At 43.8% G+C, this 21,099-nt stretch overlaps 1 protein-coding gene across 4 annotated transcripts in view; it reads left to right on the top strand.

Moving 5' to 3' along the window:
• The window catches only part of CLCN5 (chloride voltage-gated channel 5), a 153,810-nt gene extending 132,930 nt beyond the window's left edge, over positions 1-20,880 (top strand). For all 4 annotated transcript variants that reach the window (XM_082717771.1, XM_082717772.1, XM_082717773.1 and 1 more), the window contains 8 exons: positions 3,308-3,430; positions 4,299-4,505; positions 7,347-7,427; positions 7,870-8,412; positions 10,247-10,433; positions 11,813-12,211; positions 12,372-12,588; positions 13,858-20,880. In XM_082717771.1, the coding sequence (XP_082573897.1) occupies positions 3,308-3,430; positions 4,299-4,505; positions 7,347-7,427; positions 7,870-8,412; positions 10,247-10,433; positions 11,813-12,211; positions 12,372-12,588; positions 13,858-13,948 (1,848 nt within the window). In that variant the 3' untranslated portion in view covers positions 13,949-20,880. The remainder of the gene's footprint in view (positions 1-3,307; positions 3,431-4,298; positions 4,506-7,346; positions 7,428-7,869; positions 8,413-10,246; positions 10,434-11,812; positions 12,212-12,371; positions 12,589-13,857) is intronic.
• Positions 20,881-21,099: the final 219 nt, after the last annotated feature.

Genomic DNA, 21,099 nt, shown 5'->3' with positions numbered 1-21,099 from the left:
GAGCCACTGACCGTTATTCTTACACTGACTGAATTTCTTATACTGTACTCATGGCACTTGTGGAATGCGCCCCTATTTTCCTCTTCATGGAAAGGGGAACCCGCTCCAGCTTCCTTTCTCTGTGGAGTAAGTGCGGCCCTATTTCCCTCACTTCTGCCACGTGGAATCCTTTGATGCTTTACATAGTAACTTAATGTTTTTGCTTCTCGTAAACAGTCCTGGTGTTTCTCCTTAGCTGTTAGTATGCAGTGTGATTGAATCTGCCCTTCTCTAATAATTTTGGTAAAGATGTCAGAGCCAGCCAACAGGGATGCTATAATTTCTAACAAAAACAGAGTGGGTTAAAAATGTGTCTGTTATATACACTCCAAAAGTAATTTTCCCCTGAGCATTGTGTTAGAACATTACAAAAAAAAAATTAGAATACATTCCATAGGAAAAAAACAGAAACGCAAGAGTAGAATTGCCTGTAGTCTTCTTTGGAGATTAAATCAATATTTTCATTTGTTCTTGTCTCCCAGCAGATATTTTTCACTGTAAAAGTAACATTGTTTTTCAGTTCCTTCCCTTTCTATTACCACTTGGGCTATTTGTTAGGTCTCTCCTACTAAAAACAAAAACACACAAGACAGAATATAACCGCTCTCAATTCCCAATTCCTTTCTGGCTTCTACCACCCGAAACAGGTGCCATCTCAGCTCACTCCTCATTTACCTTGTTGGTGAAGTGACTGAGACTAGGCTAGGATATATATTTATACATTTAAAATGCATTTTTATCCCTACTTTGGTCCACAGATGATTTGAAATGGGGCATGTGGATGTGCAGGTGCACATGCACCCACACATACACACACACAGTCAAGGGAAAAGAAGGATGGGAAAATAATAAAGTCAAAAGTAAGAGTCTTTATGTACATAAATGACTGTATGCATTGGCTCGGGGGAAGAGGTTAGTAAAAGGGTTGGATACATACCATATGTGTGAGAGGGTTTAGATCTATTCTTCTTCTCAAACTGGGCTAAGGTTGGATGCCAATGGGTGGCTGAAACCGCAGGATAAATGCTGTGTGCCATCTCAGAAAATCAGGGGTTTTTTTGAATATTTTTTTCTAAAATTACACTGAATTACAAAGAGATGCACAATTCCCATGTTTATTAAGATAACACAATCTCTGTTTCAGCTCTACTCCTGCATAACCTACCCCCTACCATCTCTCCTAGATTAGGAGTACTTGGGTAGAAAACTTTGAGAAGCACTGGAGTTCAGGGTGAACGTGTGTGTGTGTGTGTGTATGTGTGTGTGTGTGTGAGAGAGAGAGAGAGAGAGAGGGAGGGAGATTCCCTTGCCTTTTTTATTCTTTTATTTTTGAAGTAATTATAGATTCACAAAAAGTTGCAAAACAAGGGAGGTCTCCCATACCCTTCAACCAGGTGTCCCCCAGTGGTGACATCTTCTCTCACTAGAGAATAAGTAGCAAGACAAGGATATGATTTTATTTCACCAATTTTATTTACACAGATTTTATTTCACCAATTTTACGTGCATAGATGTGTGTGTATGTATACCTTTGTATATGTGTATGTAGTTCTCTGCAATTTTACTGCATGTGAAGATTTGTGTTATCACCACTACAGTCAAGGTCTAGAACTGTTGTTCATTCCGGCAAGGCTCCACTGTGCTACCCCATGTGTGTGTGTGTGTGTGTGTGTGTGTTTAAGTAGTCCAACTGTAGCTCTCAAGCGGGAGCTTGAGATTTGCTCAAGTGACGTATTTCTCTGGTCATCCTTTTTTTTTTTTAAAAAAGATGTTTTTTTTATTTATTTATCAGAAAGAGAGAGGGGGAGAGAGCGAGCACAGGCAGACAGAGTGGCAGTCAGAGGCAGAGGGAGAAGCAGGCTCCCCGCTGTGCAAGGAGCCCGATGTGGGACTCGATTCCAGGACGCAGGCTCCCCGCTGAGCAAGGAGCCCGATGTGGGACTCTTGATTCCAGGACGCTGGGATCATGACCTGAGCCGAAGGCAGCTGCTTAACCAACTGAGCCACCCAGGCGTCCCAGGTCATCCTTTTTTTTAATGAATGAAATCCTTGCCTGGAGAGAGTCTTCTAGATTCTAAGAGTTCTCCGGCCAAGAACTTAGCCTCCAGGTTTGTGCCCCTAGCCACTTCTAGCTACTTGCCTTTTCACTCCCCCTCCCTCTTTGTTTACCCCCTTTGGAAAGTGTTCTTCCTCCCTAGCTACATTTGAAAGGCCAAGAGAGCAATTATCTATTCCTCTGAGGGACTAAAATAATGGAAAACTTGTGTCAAAGCTATAACTTAGGAGAAGAAAAAAAAAAAAAACAACCCTGAGCAGTTTGGCTCTCCTTGTCTAGGTCAGTGAATTATTTTAATAATGTTTTATGTTTTAAGAAGTCAGAAGTACAGTGAGTTTTGTGTTTCATGTAATTTGAGTGAGTTTCAACTTCTACAGTTTTTATCAGTAAGCATGATCTCCTGATGTTCAAAATAGCTTTTTTTGGCCGGTGGGTTGGGGGGTGGGGAAGATGTAACTGTTTGCCAGCCCTTTATGTTGGTGACTCCTTATTACTGGTCAAAATTAGATTTATTTTCTGGCAGACTTCATTAGCATAGAAGGAGAGTCTCGAAAGTATATTCACTCCATTTTAAAAAGAGGGGTTGCTGTTTTATTTTTTGGGAGAGCTGGCATCTCGGTGGTTTTGTTTTATGGTCAGAGCCTGAAACTTTCTGCTCACATCTACTTGTTGCTGAGTCTGTGATAGCAGAATTCTCTCAAAGATGTGGTGGTTCTCTGCAGAACTTAATTAACTGTATTTTAAAGAAACCGCTCAGGAATTTTCGACACTATAACCTCCCGTGAGAATCTGACACCAAGGTAGGTAGAGCTGGTCTTCACTTCAAATGTGTAGCCAATAACAGAGCTGTCAAGATTCTTAATAAAATTGACATAAAATCAGACCTACTTGACCCCCAAACCTGCCAGAGGTCTCCTGTTGAACCGGAGTTTGCTTAGGGTTCTGTCTGTTCCTCCTCCTTGACGATCCTCAGCAGCTGGCGTCAGTTTCCTTGGGAGGGAGCAAAGCCTCGCATTTTCAGTTCCAAGTGGGCTGACAGTGTTTCAGGGGTTGCTTTGCTGCCCATCTTGGAAGGAGCGTTTTGAGCGATGTGATACCGGTCTTTTTCCTCCCGAGCCCCTCTCCCGAAACCCTTTTCGTCAACAGTGTTCCGTGCCTCACTGAGGCAGCCTGGACTAAAACAAGCTTCTTCCCTTTTTTCCCCTGTTCTAGGGAGCCTTTGCCTACATAGTCAATTATTTCATGTATGTCCTCTGGGCTCTCCTATTTGCCTTCCTCGCCGTGTCTCTTGTCAAAGTGTTTGCACCTTATGCCTGTGGCTCCGGAATTCCTGAGGTGAGTCTCAAACGGTTTATAAACGGTTAACAGTAGTGAATCCTTCCTGGTTAAGAGCCTTTAATAGGTATTCCAGCGTATCCTGCAATTCGAATCTGAAACAGGATCAGACCCTGAGGAAATCTGGAGTCTCTCTGGGTCTTCCCTCAAGTCTCCCAGCCTGGGCCACCTGGACATGAAAGGGGGTGGGTTTCTAGCCTCCTTGCGGGTTCCTGGGGAATCAGGCCTCTTGAAAGCCACTCCCTGCTTCCTACCCAAGAAGATCAAGGGTGGACCCCACGTTTCTGGCCTGAAAAAGTACTGGCATTTTCAACTTTGTTTGAGCAGGAGAAATAAAACGATTTTGCTACATTTCCTATAGTATGACTAGGGCTGGAAGGTGGGGGGCGGGGGTGGCTGAAGTCCTGTTCCTGACTACTTTTGGCTTAGATTGCTTGACAGTGACCAAAACCACTGAGATTTGAGGTTACCCAGATGACCTTGCCCCCTCTCTGTTTCCTGACCAAGTCATAGTTACAAATTTCTTTGGCAGAGAATCAAGGCTCTACTGGCCTGTAAGGATGTAAGTAAGGAAAACACCCTCCCACTCTGCCTCCCCTTCTCCAAATACACACACTCTCATGCTTGCAGTACTCTCTTGCCCAGCTAGCACATGGCTGGGGGCGGGGGAAAGGAACTTGAAAGCTTAAAGAACAGTTCTTGCTTTCTTGGACTCCCAGGCTCCCTCCCAAATTGGGGTCATGTAGGTCAAACATTTATATGTCACTCATTTGAAAGGTGCAGTTTCCATAATGAGGTCCAGATTATTGCTTCCCAGCCTTGTTTACTTGCCTAGTCTATATTTAATCTCTCTGTGTTTGACCTGCAGATAAAAACTATCTTGAGCGGTTTTATTATTAGGGGCTATTTGGGTAAGTGGACCCTGATTATCAAAACCATCACATTGGTGCTGGCCGTGTCATCTGGCTTGAGCCTGGGCAAAGAGGGCCCCCTAGTGCACGTGGCTTGCTGCTGTGGGAACATCCTGTGCCATTGTTTCAACAAATATAGGAAGAATGAAGCCAAGCGCAGAGAGGTAATAACAGATGGCCTGAATTGTCTTTTTTTTTGGTGAGCATAAGTGGTCTGATCTTAGGGATGAGGATTTAGGGACTCTACCAATATCAGTACAAATACCCTGTGACCCAATTGTTCCACTTCTAGGAATTTATCCTACAGACACCCCAAGCGTGTGTGGGAACCAAGGTATGTGTGTGGGGCTAGTCGGTGCAGCATTTGTGGATATCATGCTAAAACCAAATAGTCAACAATGTCCATCAACGGGACCGATCAAATAAACGATATTCTGGCCATACTGTAGAATACTAGGCAGTCGTTAAAAAAGATAGCCTTATGTATGTTGATGTGGATTGATGGCTACAGAAGATCATTAAATTTCAGAAGCCAGTTGTGGAATAACACATGTATAAAATAATTCAAGTACTGTTTTTTTTTTTAAAGTATGTATATGTGCACCTAGAAGGAAAACGTCTGGAAAGTAGTTTTACTCCAAACTGTTGAAAACATCCACTGGTGGTGACATTTCCCTGCTCACGGTGGTGAGTGGGAAAGTGAGGTGGTAGTGAGGGAGAAGTAAGGACTTTAAGAACTTCTAATACATATAAATCTACACAAGTTGTGCTGTTTTATTACAGAATAAGTTACAAAAATAAGAGATTTTTTTTAAAAGAAGTCATTTTTTTCCTGTGAAAGAATATAAGCCCTGCATATTTTCAGATACCAGCTTTTCCATCTTTTATTTCTACCTAATGCCATGCTAAATGAGTTTCTCCATGTATAGGATCTCTCTCTCTGCCTTCTGCCTCCATCTGGCTAAATTAGTCCTGCCACAGCGTCTCCATAGCTGTTCTCATGTTCATGCAGTTCTTAATGTATATCGTTTTGCGGAGGAAGAACAGATTTTAGAAATGTTCCACATCATTGGTTACTTTTATCCTGCTATAATTAAGGATTTAAGGAAATAAAGGTTCTTGCTCTATTTTCTTTGAATTACACAGAAATCACATATGAAATGGGTCAAGGCCAACATCATTTTATTAGAATGGATTTTTCACAAAATTGCAACCTAGTGATTTATTCGGAAAACAAAACGAAGCAAAACAAACCATAAGGCCCAGAAGGAAACTCAGAGATGCTGAAATTTCAAATATGGAATACATTTAGATAGTTCAAGTTCCTGGCAGGAGAGGAAGGCTAGCAGGAAAGGGAGAGGGAAATCTGTGTCGATTGTTTAGCTACCGTCAGATGGTAGCGGGGCATAATGGCAGTGTGAAACCGGTAAGGTTGTTAGATGGGAGTAATGGACAACAGAAGCCGGAAGAGGTGAAATCCATTTGAGCTGGCAGGAGGAGAGCATTGATTCTTGCTGATTTTGCATGGGTTGGAGTGACTTTGAAACTATAGATGGCCGGTTACTTTCATGCCATAAAATTGGCATTTTTGCTCACAGTTCCTTGTAAAATGAGAGGGGAGTTCTGGGCTGTTTCTCTGTATAGATGGCATGTATTTCTCTAACTAGACTTATGAATATTTGCATCTTGAGTTCACTTCCTATTGTTTATTTAGACTTTCTAGTTATTTTTTCCTGTCTTCCTCACCATCGGCAGCAACCCTTTTGTGTCCCAGGGCCTTGTCAAAGTGGGCAGATGGTGGAGATTACAGATTTGAGAAGGAAGGGCATGGACAGACTCTACTCTGTCAGCAAAAACTTGTAGCAAACTAGCCATCATGTTTCTTTTTTTTTTTTTCCTCATAATTCATCCTGAAAAGTCATTGAAATCCTCCTATTTGACTGTCCTCATCCTTTTCGGATGAAAGACAGTATATAGGCACGAATTTTGAAGTCCTACTGGGCTAGCCCCAAAGACCTCACTCCTTCCTTCCCTTCATTTTCCTGCGCCTTCCTGCATTCCCAGGGAAAGCTGCCCGTTTATTTTGCCAAGAACCATTTTATTCTGCAGAAACTCTTAATTTTTATTAAACTTTTTTCTAAAAGTTTCCATACTAACACCAATCACTTATCACTCCATGGCAACCAGAATCCAGTGAAAGGACTTTATCCTTCCATTAATTCTGGTGTGTTGGTTACACATTTTCCATGTGCATGAGTGTGTCTATGTACTGAGGTAGAGCTAAGTATCACTTGCTTTCTCTCCTTCCTTGTCCTTTTTTATTTCCCTCTGACAGCTTCTTCCCCTTCCTCTTCCTCTCCCACCTAGCCCTTTTCCTGGCCTCAGTGAAATACACTTAGGTCTTCTTTTCAAAATCTATCCCCTTGCTTCTAGTTGCTTCAGTTTGCTCCCTATTTCTGTTTCCACTGGTCACTGGGGATGGAGTAGGGCACTAAGTAGGAAACCCCAACTGCCTATTGTATGAAGATTTGCAGCTCCCGAATGGCTGTGAGCCAGTTGTTACTTCGGTTTTATATCATTACAGCCGTCTCTAAAATCTTACTTAGAAAAGCATTCCTTAATAAAGAAAGCACTATGTAAATATGTCACTGAAAATACTTCATTTAGGTGGTTAATAAGCCTACAGACTCAAAATCAGTTAATGAATCAAGAGTACCGGGTGTGAGGGGAATGATTCGGAATAAAGTCCATGCCTAGATTCATTATAGAGGAAAGACCCTCTACCTGTTCAAGCATTAGACCCTTGTGTTTGAAATGTAGCCCGCAGCGTTTGCTCTCTGAATAAGTAAATATGAATTGAACTTCATTTTGATCCATTGGATATGGAGCATGTATAGTTGGTTTTTTAAAAATGTTTTCTAAACACTAACGTTCCCTTTTAAAAATGTGATTATCAGTAGAAAGGTGTCATTATTCCAAGACTAATTCTGAGTTTTGGATTGTAGGTCTTGTCGGCAGCAGCAGCAGCAGGCGTATCTGTAGCCTTTGGGGCGCCTATCGGTGGAGTGTTATTCAGCCTAGAAGAGGTAACTACTTTTATCTGTCTGTAGAATGTGTGTGTTGCTTTCATGTCAGGAATTCTGGCCGGTGTCTGTGGGACATTTAGACTGGAGGTGCTCCGCCCAGCTCACGTGTTACCATTTATTGTGTAACCAGAACTCTCTGGGTAGTTCTCTTGTCCTCAGCTCTCCTTCCTACAGCACTAACTGTTCACCTGAAACTGTTCTTTTTTTTTTTTTAAAGATTTTATTATTTATTTGAGACAGAGAGACAGAGAGAGAGCATGACAGTGGGGAGGGTCAGAGGGAGAAGCAGACTCCCCACTGAGCAGTGAGCCTGATACGGGACTCGATCCAAGGACCTGAACTGAAGGCAGATGACCAACTAACTGAGCCACCCAGACACCCCATACCTGAAACTGTTTCTGCGTCCTGGTTTACGTTTGCTTTCTCACCCTCTTTCTTCTAGGTCAGCTACTATTTCCCCCTCAAAACGCTGTGGCGCTCGTTCTTTGCTGCCTTGGTGGCAGCATTTACCCTACGTTCCATCAATCCCTTTGGCAACAGCCGCCTGGTTCTATTTTATGTGGAGTTTCACACCCCCTGGCATCTCTTTGAGCTTGTGCCCTTCATTCTGCTGGGCATATTTGGTGGTCTGTGGGGAGCTTTGTTTATCCGCACCAACATTGCCTGGTGTCGGAAGCGTAAGACCACTCAGCTGGGGAAGTACCCTGTTGTAGAGGTACTCGTTGTGACAGCCATCACTGCCATCCTGGCTTTCCCCAATGAATACACCCGCATGAGCACAAGTGAGCTCATTTCTGAGCTATTCAATGACTGTGGACTTCTGGACTCCTCCAAGCTCTGTGATTATGAGAACCGTTTCAACACAAGCAAGGGGGGTGAGCTGCCCGACAGACCGGCTGGTGTGGGAGTCTACAGTGCCATGTGGCAGCTGGCCTTGACACTCATACTGAAAATTGTCATCACTATATTCACCTTTGGCATGAAGGTGAGGAGATTTTTTCGCTACTCAGTGGGTAGATGTGTGGCTATGGGTTTGGGGGGCAAAGCCAAGACATCATACAATCTTCAAAGCTCATGTGGCACTTCCGGCTTCATGCAGCATTATCCCCCCACCTCAGAAGGCTCCCGCCAACATGTCCTCAGCTTCCTAGACAGTAGCACCTCTACCTAACATCATCCAAGCTGACTTTTAGGCCTCATGCAGACCTCAGTGATGAGATTTAAGAAGAAAGGTTTTTTTTTCCTTTCTGGTGGAAAACAGATTTTGCCCCTAGAAAAGGAATGGTGAGGTATTTGTTCACATGCCTATTGTATTAAAGCAATATCTGACCACCACATCTGTGGTCCTCATAGGGGGGCTTTAGAGTTTGCCAACAGAGAAAAACATCAAATTGAATCAAACGAGGTAGCCGTTATTCAACTGTTTTGACCACTAAAATGGCAGCGTCCCATGGTTCGGCCCAGTGGCGCTCAATGTTTTCTTTACCGTTGTTATCAATGCCCAAGGATCAGGAACTTCACAGGTGATCCCAAGTTAATATTGCAACTGTCAAAAGCAGACATCAGGCCAGCATCTTTTATTTCCAGTATCTGTTATCATTGCCATGTTTCAGAAGAAATCAGAAAGGAACATTTGTTAAGGTATTTTCTTTCTCCTCCCTAGGTTATTTGTTTGTCTTGCCTCTGGCACCCAACTACCAAGTCAGTTCTCTCTCTTCTCTAGGGAAACGGAAGTTCAAACTGGGAGAGAAGATGTCGCAGCTCAGTTTAGGCAGCATTATAGTCTCTGAATATACACTCCGGAAAGTTTTACAGTGCTGCTTGAGTGATTTATTTTTCCCTGTCATGGCTTTATTCTTTGATTTAAAGTGATAATGTTCAGACCATCCAACCCATCCAGATTCAAATGTATTTCACAATTGAACACAGGCTATTTAAAAATAATCTGCTGTTTCATTTTGTCCTTGTCATCATTTCTCTCCCTTCACACAGAACATTGAGAATTCACTGTAGATATCCTAAGAGTCAGGGAAATAGAGGGGGAGACAGCTGAGAGGGTCTTTTGGTGGTAGTGGCGGTGGGGTTGTTTTGTTTTGTTTGGATACTCACACAACCACAGTTAATTCTGCATTAAAAAATGTAATCATTTCATCTTTCTTTATACTATTACAAAATAAAATGTGACCTCGTATACAATCCTTTTAATGTGACTAGTGGGTTAAGATTTAGTACATGGGAGTGGTTAGGAACACCGATTGTGTTTCATCCCTGGCACTGGTATTTACTGTAACTTGACCTTGGGTGAGTTGCTTCACCTCCCTGAACCTTGAGTTCTTTGTGATTGGGTAATCATGATGCCTCTCTCCCAGGGGTGGTTGTCCAGAACTGGGGGAATCCTGTCAGTTGAGTATCCAGCATAGAACGTGGTAGATGGTCAGTAGAGGGGAATTTTTGTTGCTGAGAATTCAGAATGGGGAAAATGTCTGCATATGCGAGAAATTCCATCTATTTTCCTTTTTCTTTGGGAAAGGCTTAATTTCTGCCCTCCAGTTCTATGTTGGTCTGGAGAGTTCAGGCTCTTGCCAGATGGACCCCCAAATCAGGGTAAGCTTCTTTGCAGTCGTACTTGCCTGCACGTCCAAGAGAACCTCTAGCCCCTGTAGCGTTACACATGTCTTTATGGCCACTTGCTAGCATAGTGCATAGTTAAATTGTCATTGGCCTGTTCGCTTCGCAGAGGGTCAGTCCTCTAGCCCTTAACGCATGCCAGGGGTGAGTGCATCATTCCTCCCTAAGCACCTGTTGCTTTCTCTTTGCAGATACCTTCTGGCCTGTTTATCCCCAGCATGGCTGTTGGTGCTATAGCGGGTCGACTTCTGGGAGTGGGAATGGAGCAGCTGGCTTATTACCACCACGACTGGGCCATCTTCAATAGCTGGTGTAGTCAGGGAGCAGATTGTATCACCCCTGGCCTTTATGCGATGGTTGGGGCTGCAGCCTGCTTAGGTGAGTAGTGTCTGCATTGACCTTGAAGAAGTTGACACCCAGGTGATGTAATAAAGAAGCATGATCTGAAACACGGTTCACTGCAGATTTTCTTAATGACCATTTCCTGTTGGGTTTGCCATTTTTTCAAGTGCTTTAAGGAAGTATTCTTTATCATATAGCTTATTTTCCTCCCTTTGAGGAGCAATTTTACTCTCAAATTTCATCATACTAAGGAAATGATCAGAAACTTGGAGAAGGATATTCTGCCCAAGAATGTTCATAGCAAGAAGTTGGAATCAACTTAAATATGCACAGAAAGGGACTGGTTAAGTGGATTATGGTCTATATAACTGGGTAATATTATACTATGTGTCTGTTAGGGGCGCCTGGGTGGCTCTGTGGGTTAAGCTTCTGCCTTCAGCTCAGGTCATGATCTCAGGGTCCTGGGATCGAGCCCCACGTCAGGCTCTCTGCTCAGCGGGGAGCCTGCTTCCCCATCTGTCTGCCTACCTCTCTGCCTACTTATGATTTCTCTCTCCGTCAAATAAATAAGTAAATAAAATCTTTACTATGTAGCTATTAAATGTGATCCTAATATTTAATATTTTTAATATTAAATAAATTTTTGTTAATACACAAGATGTTCCTGACCTAAAGTGGGGGGTGGCATGGTGGGAAGTTAAATGTGTAATATGAGCTCACTTACATAAAAACGTGTATTTTTACATCATGAAAAACTTACAGAAGTCATTCAGAATTTTTACTCTGCTTATTTTAGGGAGTGAGCTTATGGATAATGACTTTTATAGACTTTTTTTTTTTTAAGATTTTACGTATTTATTTTGAGACAGTGAGAGGGAGAGCACAAGCCGGGTGGGGGGAAAGGCAGAGGGAGAAGCAGGCTCCCTGCTGATCAGGGAGTCCAACTGAGGGCTCGATTCCAGGACCCTGGGATCATGACCTGAATCAAAGGCAGATGCTTAACCGACTGAGCCATCCAGGTGCCCCATCTTCTATTGACTTTTAAAAAGTGTTTTCTGACTTTTCCACAAGAGCCTGTATGTTCCAGAGAACCTCTCCTCTCAGTACTGTTACACAAATTGTGGATATCTTTTGCAGTGACCTTTATAATTAGGGGGGAGAAAGCAGTGCACGAATAAGAAACAAAAGGAGAAAAATGTAGAAGGCTTTTAGCATGTTCGTAGATACTATTTTGAGAAATGTAACTCATGTCCATTATAAACTTGCTTTAATGCAGTTGCATTTAACAGGGGAGACCTCTTTTTAGCAGTGTTTCTGGCAAGTAAGCTGTCCCTGGATGGGGGTCTGTCACAGGCCCTTACCTGGCATGAATGAACTGTTCCTGTTTTCAGTAGCCCATGTCTGTTTCTTTGCAGGTGGGGTGACACGGATGACCGTTTCTCTCGTTGTCATAATGTTTGAACTAACTGGGGGCTTGGAGTACATTGTGCCTCTGATGGCTGCAGCCATGACAAGCAAGTGGGTGGCAGACGCTCTTGGGCGGGAAGGCATCTATGATGCCCACATTCGTCTCAACGGTTACCCCTTTCTTGAAGCCAAAGAAGAATTTGCCCATAAGACCCTGGCAATGGATGTGATGAAACCCCGGAGAAATGATCCTTTATTGACTGTCCTTACTCAGGACAGTATGACTGTGGAAGATGTAGAGACTATCATCAGTGAAACCACTTACAGTGGCTTCCCAGTGGTGGTGTCCCGGGAGTCCCAAAGACTTGTGGGTTTTGTTCTCCGAAGGGATCTCATTATTTCAATTGGTAAGGATTTCAGAAAGAGGATCATGAGATCCATAGTGGAAATAAATAAATACATGCATAAAGGGTGGGGAGACAGAGGGAGGATGGGATGAATTAGGGACCATCAAGATAGAAGGAGCACCTCCATTTTCAACTTTTGTCCCCCCTACTTCTCAAATAGAAAATGCACGGAAGAAACAGGATGGGGTTGTGAGCACGTCCATCATTTATTTCACCGAGCATTCTCCTCCCATGCCGCCCTATACCCCGCCCACCCTGAAACTCCGGAACATCCTGGATCTCAGCCCCTTCACTGTGACAGACCTCACCCCCATGGAGATTGTCGTGGACATCTTCCGCAAGCTGGGACTGCGGCAGTGCCTGGTTACGCACAACGGGTGAGAGCTCCCTGGGGGAGGCACATTGGATTGTGGGAGGAAGGAGACTGTAGAGAGAGAAAGAGAGAAGAACCCAATTCATTTGACCCTCAGTAGCACTTACAGGCCCTCCTGAAGCTCCTCGATGAAGATGGATGTGTTTCTTTTATCATCGTCATGAATGGAAAAGGGGTTTGGGGGAAAAAGTGTTTTTGAGAGATGGGAACTACTGGCTGCACATTATAAATAATGTAGTCCCTTCCCCGCAAAGGAAACAGCTGTGTCCTTTTGAACAGACAGCACTGAAGTTATGATGGTATTAGGTAGTATATGTATATATAGTATTGGTCCTTTGAGTACCTTTATTTTTCTTATTTGAAGATGAGAGAAGCAAGTTTCTGTGAGGTTTGAAGATCTGCACAAGGGCCCCCTGTTAATATACAGTAGAGAGGTAGGCTTTAAACACAAGTCTTCTGACTCTCAAGACCAAGGCTCAGTCTTTCTGGGACATTTCCTTATTTTTAGTTAATTAAAAAAACCTTTTTTTTCAGTCCCCCCCCCCGGGACATTTGTCATGCAATAAAGGAAGCCCTGCTATTTTTATTGGAAAACAAGGGAGGTGGAGGAGGAGGGTGGATTGATTTTTCTAAGCATGCTATGTTAATCCAGCAATTATATAAGAATTTCACTCTGTATGATTTCTAAATGTTGTAACAGATGTCTTGCAGGATTTGAATCAGCAGGGGGATTTTCCCTAACTGATTCATTCAACATTTACTGAATCCCCTATTTCATGCAAGAAGATATTCCTCTAGATGCCGAGGAGGCACAAAAAAGGCCCTTCTCCCCGCTCAAGGAGTGTGCGATGTCCTAGGGAATCTGAGAACACATGAACCCGTATCACACGACAGCAGATGGGACAAGAGTGTAGGTCAGGCTATTGCTGCCAGGAGGACACAGGCATTGCCATCCTGCAGATCAGGGAGGCATTCTGGAAGAGGAGCGTGTGAACCGGGTGGCAAATGAGAAGATTCAGATATGTAGGGAATATTTAAGCCACAAGAGATAGCAGGATGTGAGACCGGAAGTAGAAATGCTGGCAGCCTGTCTGGGGACCCAAGTGCAGTCCCATTGGCCAGGTGCATGTAACCTAGTCCTGTGAGTGCCTCATGCTGTAAGCCCGGACGGTGTTGAAGACAGAGTTGCAAAGGACTGGGGTGGAAGGGTGTCACCTCAGAGAATGTTAACCCCTGATTTATTTTTGTTTTGTTGTCTCGTTTTGTCTTGCAGGCGGTTGCTCGGAATCATTACCAAAAAGGATGTGTTAAAGCATATAGCACAGATGGCGAACCAAGATCCTGACTCCATTCTCTTCAACTAGAATCACAGGGTTGTGCTGGATATAAAACAGGAAGGACATTGCAGACCATGGATGTATTTTGTTAACTGGGTACCCAAAACACATTTCCCGTATTTGGAGGGTGAAGTTATATTATTAGTGTGTTGTCCCTTTCCTCTAAGTTAACCAGTTGCACTACATAATCTCTGGAATTTAATCTTCTCTTTAGGAGAAAATACAGTTAGGCATCTGTGATATTGCATTAGGAAGATTTTATGAAAGAGTCAACGAGATTGCTCTGGTTTCATTCTTTTTAATTTTTTTAAAATTTAAAACATAATTGTTAGCCAATATGCAATCACTGAAAACTATGCAAGAAAAATTCCAACCGTCCTGACCTATAGCCTGCAGGAAACTCATGAAAAAGTCACTTTTTTTGGACTCTGTCGTTGGTGGAAGATGAAGTGTAAGCTAAGGGGCTTTGCTTTTCCAACCACAGAAAGGAAAGCCAGAAGGAAAATAGTAATGGTGTTTTCCAGACTGTGAAAATTCAGTTCAAATGTTATCTTGTTCCTGTTACAATACTTAGCATTATTAGTTTGTGTGTGTGTGTGTGTATGTTAATTTTAATATCTGATTATAAGACAATGCTGCTTTGGTTAACCTTCTCTAAACGAATTTAGAGAGGTTGACTTTTATAGCTTGCTTGTTCCTGGTACTCTTTTGAAGTGCACAAAGATAAGTCATGGAACTTTCTCCTTGTCTGCAAAAAGGGTAATTTTCCAGATGGTATCTGTTAGCCAGTAGACAAGGACTTCGTCATGAATTTGTTAGTAGCAAGGAATGATTTCTTCGGCTTCCTTGGAATGAATGATTAGTAAAGTTCTAAGCAAAATCAATGACTAGGAATTTCACATTTTCTTGTGAGGTCCTGACTCATTCTCTTAGCCAGATGCCACCTCCATGAGTGATGGTGCTTTAGGCTTCTGGAATATGTAAGAATAGTGAAGGGAATCACTTCGAGACTGCGTGCTGATAAACCAGGGAAGATCCCGAGCTGAATCTGCATACTCATGCATTCCTTTGTGAAGACCACCAGTACTAAAATAGCTGGGGGCTCATGCCTCCTCCCAGTGTTAAGTGCATAACACAGGCCAGTGTTGTCCCTGTGAACATGAATTTAGGCTTGGGGTACATTCAAATCTATTTGAGGCATTGGAATTAGGATAGGCAGCTGCGACTCCCTTGAGGCTCCTTAGAATTCTAAGTAAAACGCAGAGCTATCCTAAGACCCAGGGGTGTGGACAAGGCCTGGTGACACCAAAGGTGCTTGTTTATCCAATTGCAAAGGTGCCTGTCTCAATTTTCTACCACCTTTATTGCAGTAGAAAACATCACACTGTAGGGACACCTGGTGGAATCACAGAGCCACCATCATTGCCATCATTCCGACCGACGCCCTGTTTCATTTTCTGTTGTTTTCCCTATGTGCAGCTGCCCCCGCTACCAACCCTGTGTTCCCCTCCATTCTTTTCTCCTCCCACTCCTCAGTCCCCAGTCCTCTCTTTGGGATTGGGCGCCATGCCTGGTTAATCATTCCTCTCTCAAGGAAGAACTCCCAGGGATAGTTAAATTGTAAACTGGGGCTCAGCAACCTTCTGGCATGGGGACCGAGGTAGCGCACAGCCGCCTGCTTTGCTCTCTAGCGCATTTGCTGCCACCATGCCTCCTTCCCTCTCTGTGCTGATGCCCAGGGCCCGCAGTAGCGGGACTCAACTGCCAGGGCTGTGAGTTCAGCCTTTCCTGTTCTGCAGGTCCGTCCCTGCACTGTGCACCATCTTTCCAGCCTAGAACCAGCAGTCACTCAGCACAGCCTCCCCTTCCCTCCACCTCCCCTCCCCCAACACCTCAGGGTTCCTCATTTTAAAAGTTGCTGAACCCTGAATCTAGGATTTTTTTTTTTTAACCCCTAGTTCTTTCCAAAATCTGAAATTCTTTTATTGCCCAGACCTGGGTAGCTAAGGCTTGTATTGATTTTTATCTTTCAGCTGTCAAGGCACTCACCAGAGTTTTGCTTCGTTTCTTCCTTTTTTTAAAAAGTATATCATGCTAACATTTTAGAGAAAGAGAAAAAAACTCTTTAGGTTATCTTCTGTTATAGTCATGACTTAGTCCCTTTATGTCTTCTGTCCCTTTCATGCCACTGATTTCCTCATCTGAGATGAGGCCGTGGGCTAAACCGCCCCTGTGTATTGTGCAGAAGTCATTCTTATCTGTATATTTCTGGTTCACTACCTATCTTTTCTTATTAGCTGTCCAGCTGAAGTTTGCAAAACAGGAAGCATTAGTATTTCTGGTATTTGATGAGACAAAGGTTTGGTCGCATTTCATAGTGCAGCAGTGCTATGGAGGGCGTCTGAGTTTGCCTTTGTGTTTCTTCTAGGGTCTGTTTTTGATTTCAGACAGATGAGCCAGTGTTAAGGTGCTACTTCAGAGAATTAATTCAAGAAATCAGATAACACTGTGCCAAGGTATAGGTATACTTTCTAGATGCTAAGCACCGATTGGCCCTCCAGAGAATAATATCCTTTTGATACCTCACTCCTGATAAATCTCATTCATTAACCTCAGCTTCTCAGGAATCCTTGTAACACATAGGCTAGAAGTAGCTATAGTGTACGGTATTCATTATATGTCCAGTCCTATGGTTTGGCTCAAAGGTTGGCTAATTGTGGCTAGAGCTCTCTGCTAGACTGTTAGCTCTGCACCTCACACTCAAGGGTTTCTTGTCTTCAGGCAAAGGAAAATGCTTTCTGCCATTGCAAAGTCAGCAGTTGGACCGACTTTACCAACAAACAAAGCTGATACAGGGAGGGAGGCCTATCTGTAGCCTCAAGTGGCCACATACCTCAATGGCAAAAGACTAGATGATCTGTGCTTTAAAAATTAATTTGAATTGAGACGAGTGTGTTTGGGCGTAAAGAAAAGAAAATTGCCCAACACAAGGGAAGGCTCTACAAAGGAATGCCAGTAAGTGCTTCAGGGGAGAGGATTTTCCGAGGAGAAAGATCTGAAAGATTCTTTTCAGTCATGAAAAGAATGGGGGTTGGTAGGTTTGTAGAAGTCTAGCTGCTATACTTTGTAGAGTCAGATATTCAGTGTAAGGAATTACAGAGGCCCAAACTGTTAATGCATGGTTAGACCACTGGAAGGGGGAAGCAAGGGACCGAAAATGCAAACTAATGGCCACTTTCAAGGTCATTTCTATTCGGATGTTTGTTCAGACACTCTCCTCTTTTCTGGCCCCAGCTTCCTTCTGGCTTGGGCCAGCTGTGGAATAGAGGTGGTATAATCCACAGAATTGATATCCTCTGGTGGATAATCTGACATTGATGACACTTTGAATTTGCCAGCTGGCAGAGCAGACGATTAATTTGCTGATTGAACAGCAAAGCAGCTCAGTTTTGGCATTAGAGGCTGAATCTGAAGCCCTTACCGGAAGAGCAGAGCACAACAGAAATTTCTGTAGCAAGTCTCCATTTCCATTGGAATGTGAGAAAGATAAAGTAATGGGGATTTAGTGTGGTTTAAGACTGTGAAGTAATTCTTACCCATGATCTTTTTCTTTAAAGGTGGAGAGGGGGAGAGAGAAAGAGAATCTTAAGCAGGCCCCATGCCTAGCTTTGAGCCCAACGCAGGGCTCAATCTCAAAACCCCTTACAACCCTGAGATCGTTACCTGAGCTGAAATCAAGAGTCAGAGCTTAACCGACTGAGCCACCCAGGCGCCCCTTAACCATGATGTTAGGAGCTCGTTCAGGTGTGGGGGGAGCAAATATAAAAACTTGTCATGCAGCAGAGTCCCATCATGCAGAGTAATCGAGCATGTTATATGTTTTAAGTATTTGCATCGCCTGTCCCGGGTCGGTCTCTATCTTGGTTTGTTTTGTGAGGTGATGAGGAGGATGGTGAACTTGTTTATCCCGCAGTATCTTTTTATTTTAATTATGAGGAGTGCAATTTTTGAAGTTTGAGTTTTTAATGATGATAGTGAAGACAATATTGAGAATCTGAAATAACCAGTGTGTTTTATATTGCCAAAGTGCTTGCTGAGGACTGTCCGTCCACATTGCCACCAATAAATTCAGGGAAGGCAGGAGGACCTTTTTTCAGGGTAGTACACAGAGTATTGAGCTCTTGAAAACCCTGAGAAAAACTAGAGCTTTAGAAAGGAAATGGGAAGTAGGATATTCAGTTCTTTAAAAAAAAAAAAAAAAGTCTAAATATTTGGCCTGAACTTAAGTGTCCTAAAACCTTGATTTTTTTTTTTTTTTAAACCGCCTCTGGGTTTGCCTGGACTCCCTCTGGAGAGAGAATTGGAAGATGCGGCAGTGGAAAACCCCTAGTAAGAAAGTATATGAGTTCTTGCAAGATGGTGGTAGGAAGGCTGTCCTACACCCCAAGCCATACAATCGGGCCTTTATAAACTGTTTGTTCATGTGCCTGGGTAGAGAACAAGTCAAGTAGTCTTTCAGAGACCAGGCTTTGCAAGTAGAGGAGAGGCTCTGAGCCATGTTTTGCTGGAGGCAGTCTGCTTGGATGGGGAGGGCTAACCTGAGACCAGACATCTGCTTAGGAAGGGGGCCGGTGACAACATGCCATTGCCTAAATGAGAAGCTTTAGGTAGACCGTCTTGAATTTTGATAGCAAGACATTTTAAAAAAAATCTATATTGTAGCCTCCCGAGAATGTATTTCTTGTGTATTAAAAAGAAAAACAGAGAGGGCTTCTCGGATCAGAGCTCAGGGAGCCATGTAAACTTGCAGGGAAATTAATGTAGTGGTCCCCGGGCGACCCTTTGCTCTGCCTCAGTTTTGGTCGTTTACTCCGAGGAGAGAAGTTCTTGGAATAGTAGGTCTTAGCAACTTCACGTTACTCCACAAATGTTTGCTGGCTACGGTCTCACTTCTGAACATCTGGATCCGGGCAAAATTTTGAAGCGATGTAGGGAACAGAATTGATTTTTCCACTGTGTAGTCCGATTTTGCCAACTCACCCAAAAAAGAAAGTCTGTGGTGTGCAGAGTTTGTGTTTCTTGGATGGGACCCCGCAGGTCCCCCTGCCCAGTCCCACAGTCATAAATTCCTACCTCTCAGTTCCTGCCAAAGGGTCTTCAGCCTCTGTGTGCACTCACTAAATGAATGCCTTGCTTAAAGTTTGGCCTTTTTAAAAGCAGAAACAGCATATGATGGTGTAAAAATAGGAGGGTTTAGAAAAAGCGATCTCTGCCTCTCTTTCTCTTTCCTCTTCCTCCCCCCTCTTTTTTTCCCCCGGTTACCCCTCTCCCTATCCCCAATTCATTTTTTTCTCAGTTGTTAACAAGCATGTTGTTTTGAATGTGGACCTTGGGGAAGGGACGGCGTCATTCTCAGGACAGAGAATGGAGGACACTTCTGAGCTGCTGGACCACATGGGGTTCTGCTCTACTGTCGGGGCCAAAGCCAGGGCTGTTTCTTGAGAGCATTAAGGGTTTTAGCATCTCAAGGCGGACATATGAAGAATTCATTGCTAAACCTGATTTTCTACTAGTCCAAATCTGTTGAAAGTCAGAGACGGCCTAGGATTTGGTGAGTGAAATGCCATCTGGCAACATGGGGACAAGGGGGTGGCCTGAGATGGTTTCATCAGGGTGGGAATGATCAGTCTGGTCACATTGGGTATGACCTCAGAACACACGGTCCTTCAAGAGTGCTCATTTTCCCTTCTCTGTTTTACTGTGGCCCCTTCCTCCCTCCCTTCTCACCCTTTGCCCTGCCTTTTCAGTAATCAGCTTTTAAATAAATATGTACATTTTTATTATATACTTGGTCCTTTGGGACTATGTAATGGTTAAGAAGTGATTTCATTCTAGATTTAAAAATCCGACGTGTGTAGTATTTTGTTCTCTTAAACTGTCTTTTGGAGCTATGCTGCTAACCCGGTACAGGCCAGAAAGGAGTTGGGCCTGCCAGATAGCACCCTGGTCATGTCACCTAAGGATGACATTAATGTTGCTACGGTGACTCTTCTCTGTTTGACCAAGGCCAGCCTCCCGCTCTTACCTCTCTAATTCACCCCTGGCTCCGGGAGAATTGCTACCCACTGGGTGAGCCGGTGAGGCCAGGAGGATCAGAAAAGCCGGTTTCCAGCCCACGGGCCCCTCTCTGAATTCTCCATAATACGCTCATTTGTAAGGCCGGCTCCCTACCACAGTAGCCAAAGAAAACCCGTCTGACTCGACATTTTAGGTCCTCAGCGTTGGTAAAGGTCCCTCTGAAGCTAACGCACAGACAGCAGCAGCAGCCAGGCATGTACAGAAGCTAGCATCAGCCAAAGCTCATACAGCCCGAGTTGCATAGGGAGCTTGGTGCCGAGCTGTTCTGAGCGATTATTTATTCGAGTACTGCCAAGCCTTACGTCACGCTTTCTTAGCTTTGTTCTAGCTTGTAGAGGGGTTGGTCCCCGTTCATAGGCACAGCCTGTACCAAAGCTGTGGCTTACTGCTTGCTTCATTTCGCTTCCTGGTCATGCATAGCAACATAGTCTAAAAAGGAAGACATGGGCTGGGGAGTTAGGAGACCTGGTTTCTATTCCCTATGCTTCTACTAACTAGCCTTGAGATCTTAACCGCTCTGTGCCTCAGTGTTCCCATCGGCAAAATGGGGATAGCGTTAATTGCCCTACCTACCTCACAGGGTTGTTGTGAGGATGAACCGAGACAATGAATGGAAAGTACTTTGACAAGTAAGTGCTATGCAAACTGTAAGAGATGGAAACAATCACGTTAAAGGCAATGGAATGGACACTGGCAGAAGGGTTAAGGGGCTCATCCAGCCCTTTCTCTGTGTGGCATAAACCCGGGTCGCCATTGCTTTATACATTTTCACCTAGCACAGATTTGTAATTATGCATGTAATAAAGCACAGCCTTATCCTACCTGGTGTCTGGTGTGTGCTTGAAACCCCCAAGGTTTCTAACTACTGATCCCTGATCATAGCAGCGAGGCGGCAGGGTGGGGGGGAGGGGAGGATTGAGGGAGGATGGTATAAAAGGGACCTGCAAAATCCTTTCGCATTTACAATGGCATTGCCTTGCTGCTACCAAGAACTTGAAGGCCGTTGGCCTACTTGGTATCATCTTAGGAAGGACACCTCT

Source organism: Mustela nivalis (assembly GCF_964662115.1).
Source record: "Mustela nivalis genome assembly, chromosome: X".
NCBI lineage: Eukaryota > Metazoa > Chordata > Mammalia > Carnivora > Mustelidae > Mustela > Mustela nivalis.
Note: the sequence above shows the minus strand (reverse complement) of the source record. Positions and strands in the feature narration are given on the sequence as shown.